At 51.1% G+C, this 2,190-nt stretch overlaps 1 protein-coding gene across 1 annotated transcript; it reads right to left on the reverse strand.

Moving 5' to 3' along the window:
* Positions 1 to 350: 350 nt before the first annotated feature.
* LOC141477845 (olfactory receptor 14A16-like) lies at positions 351 to 1,301 on the reverse strand. The gene has a single exon (XM_074167031.1). The coding sequence runs from the start codon at positions 1,284 to 1,286 to the stop codon at positions 351 to 353; it is 936 nt and encodes a 311-aa protein (XP_074023132.1). The 5' UTR covers positions 1,287 to 1,301.
* Between the last annotated feature and the right edge of the window lie 889 nt (positions 1,302 to 2,190).

Genomic DNA, 2,190 nt, shown 5'->3' on the forward strand with positions numbered 1-2,190 from the left:
AAGTACAGTGAGCTTAACCCCTAACACAGAGAGAACACAAGGAGAAAAGACTCTTCAAAAGACCAATTCCTTGGATGTATTACTGGCAGCACCTTTGGAGGAGGGGCCTTGTCCCCAGGCCTGCACCTGGGAGAAGCGCTTTTATTGAAGAGCTGCCATTGGTCACTTATGGTGACTCATCGGTCACTTTTGACAAAGTGTTGTGCAAGGGTCACACAAAACTGGATCAAACCTCAAGAGAAGTAGTACAAACCCAGTAAATTATCCATAAGTAGGATTAGTGCAAGAGGAAAAAAAAAGCTCGTTGCCATACATAAATTCTAGGAAATGTTTAGAGAAGCAGAGGCAGGTTATTGTCGGTGAAATAGCGTCCATTTGTCTAGTTTCCATAGGGCATCCTTGAGCTCCTGGTTCCTCATGCTGTAGATGAAGGGGTTCATAGTTGGAGGTACCAATGAGTACAGAACTGTCACCACCAAATTTAGGGACGGTGAGGAAATGAAGTGGGGCTTCAAGTACGCAAACATGGCAGTGCTGATAAACAGGGAGACCACGGCCAGATGGGGGAGGCACGTGGAAAAGGCTTTGTGCCGTCCCTGCTCAGAGGGGATCCTCAGCACGGCCCTGAAGATCTGCACATAGGACACCACGATGAACAGAAAACACACAAAGAATAAACAGGCACTGACCACAATAAGCCCAACTTCCCTGAGGTAGGAGTGTGAGCAGGAGAGCTTGAGGATCTGGGGGATTTCACAGAAGAACTGGCCCAGGACATTGCCCTGGCAGAGGGGTATTGAAAATGTATTGGCCGTGTGCAGGAGAGCGTAGAGAAACCCACTGCCCCAGGCAGCTGCTGCCATGTGGACACAAGCTCTGCTGCCCAGGAGGGTCCCGTAGTGCAGAGGTTTGCAGATGGCAACGTAGCGGTCATAGGCCATGATGGTGAGAATGTAATACTCAGATGACACAAAAAAGAAAAACAAAAAGAGCTGGGCCACGCAGCCCCAGTAGGTGATGGCCCTGGTTTCCCACAGGGAATTGGCCATGGCTTTGGGGAGAGTGGTGGAGATGGAGCCCAGGTCGAGAACAGCGAGGTTGAGGAGGAAGAAGTACATGGGGGTGTGGAGGTGGTGGTCACAGGCGATGGCAGTGATGATGAGTCCGTTTCCCAGGAGGGCAGCCAGGTAGATGCCCAGGAAGAGCCAGAAGTGCAAGAGCTGCAGCTCCCGTGTGTCTGCAAACTTCAAGAGGAAAAATTCAGTGATGGAGCTGCCGTTGGACATTTTCTTCTTCTGGGCATGGGCGCTCTGTTCGAGGAAGAAAACACAGTAAGATAAAATAGATTTAGCTGAGAAAAGTCTAATCAGTTTCTCATAGAAAACTCTAAAACTTCCTCTCCTCTTTCAGGAAGACCTTTGGCAGGTCCCTTGCCTGAGCTGTGGTTGGTTCTGGCTGAGGGTGCCACTGGGAGCAGAGGGCTCTGCAGGATTGAGTCCTGCCCTACAGCAATTGCTAAAGAGGAAGATGGTGTTATCTCAGATTAAATTCACTTTTGATATCAAAACGCTTTGCAGCATTGTCACTCCCAATTCACCCAAACGTAGAGCAGAGCTGAGGGGACTGTTTTGTGTATTTTGTTCCAGTTGCCCCAACACAGGAATCCAGTTTCCAAGCGCAGATCTCCAAACCCCTTTTCCCATCTTATCATACCTGAGGAGGATGTCAGCTCTCCCCTCCCAGCCAGAGGGGACACAGAGGGCTCCTTGCAGCTGCCCACATAGAGCCCTCCAGCAGCGTCTCCTTGGCCTTAGCTCGGTGCTGTCTTCTCTGCTGGGCACATAGAAAACACAGAGGTGTCATGGGACAGTTGTGACCTTCTAGATGGCAGCGTGCAGCCCAGTAGGAGCACCCCAGGGAAAGAGTCAAATGTCTTAAAAATGGGGTGGCCTGAAAGGTCTTCTCCAGCCTGGCACATTGCAGTGCTGAGCCCCAACATTCGGGAGAAGATTTGGGGTTTTTTTCCTCCATGGAAGAATCTGCACGGCAAGACCCACAGTGCTGGTGTCTCAGCCGAACCTGAATCCCCATCTCCCGCTTTGTTGGTCGAGCTGCTGGGGAGGAAACTGATGGCCGAGTGTTTGTGACACTGAGGGTGGGGGCTACACTGTGCGGGAGAGCAGACCTGCG

Source organism: Numenius arquata, unplaced genomic scaffold (genome assembly GCF_964106895.1).
Source record: "Numenius arquata unplaced genomic scaffold, bNumArq3.hap1.1 HAP1_SCAFFOLD_86, whole genome shotgun sequence".
Lineage (NCBI taxonomy): Eukaryota > Metazoa > Chordata > Aves > Charadriiformes > Scolopacidae > Numenius > Numenius arquata.